This window comes from Pygoscelis adeliae, unplaced genomic scaffold, assembly GCF_000699105.1.
Source record: "Pygoscelis adeliae isolate BGI_AS28 unplaced genomic scaffold, ASM69910v1 Scaffold535, whole genome shotgun sequence".
In the NCBI taxonomy this organism is placed as follows: Eukaryota; Metazoa; Chordata; class Aves; order Sphenisciformes; family Spheniscidae; genus Pygoscelis; species Pygoscelis adeliae.
Window position 1 is genome coordinate 138,574 of NW_008824758.1, and position 470 is coordinate 139,043.

The 470-nt window shown below is 66.8% G+C and overlaps 1 protein-coding gene across 1 annotated transcript in view; it reads left to right on the top strand.

Annotated features, from left to right (window-relative positions):
• Positions 1 to 125, top strand: part of LOC103916507 (elastin-like) — a gene marked incomplete at its 3' end in the record, with an annotated part of 3,342 nt that extends 3,217 nt beyond the window's left edge. The window contains exon 8 of the mRNA XM_009323507.1: positions 66 to 125. Within this exon, the coding sequence (XP_009321782.1) occupies positions 66 to 125 (60 nt within the window). The remainder of the gene's footprint in view (positions 1 to 65) is intronic.
• Between the last annotated feature and the right edge of the window lie 345 nt (positions 126 to 470).

Consider the following 470-nt stretch of genomic DNA (forward strand, 5'->3'; position numbering starts at 1 on the left):
GGCGCAGACCGGACGCGGCCCCGCGGCCCATCCCCACTGGCGCTCACCTGGGGTCCCCGTCATAGGTGGCCTCGGAGTTGGTGGCCTCGGAGTCGGTGGCCTTGGAGTTGGTGGGCTCGGTGCTGGTGAGTGATGCTGGCCCCTGACATCGGGGCTCCCCAGGGCTGGGGTGCAGGGAGCAGAGTGGCAGCGGCATGCTGGCAGAGTGCCGAAAAGGAAAGAGGATGATGGGATGCAGGGGATGCAGGGTCGCTTTTGTCCCCCTCCCGGTCCCATGGCATGGTCCCACGGCATGGTCCCACCCCACACTGTCACCGTGCCCTGTGCCCCATCTTGTGTCTGCCGCCTGCCCTGCTCCTGGGGTGTGATCGGAAAGGAATGCCATCACGGAGCAGGTACCGAGGGCCGTAGCACCGGCATTGCCCATGCCGTGGGGACAGGGGACGGTACTGTACCATGTCCCCAACGTG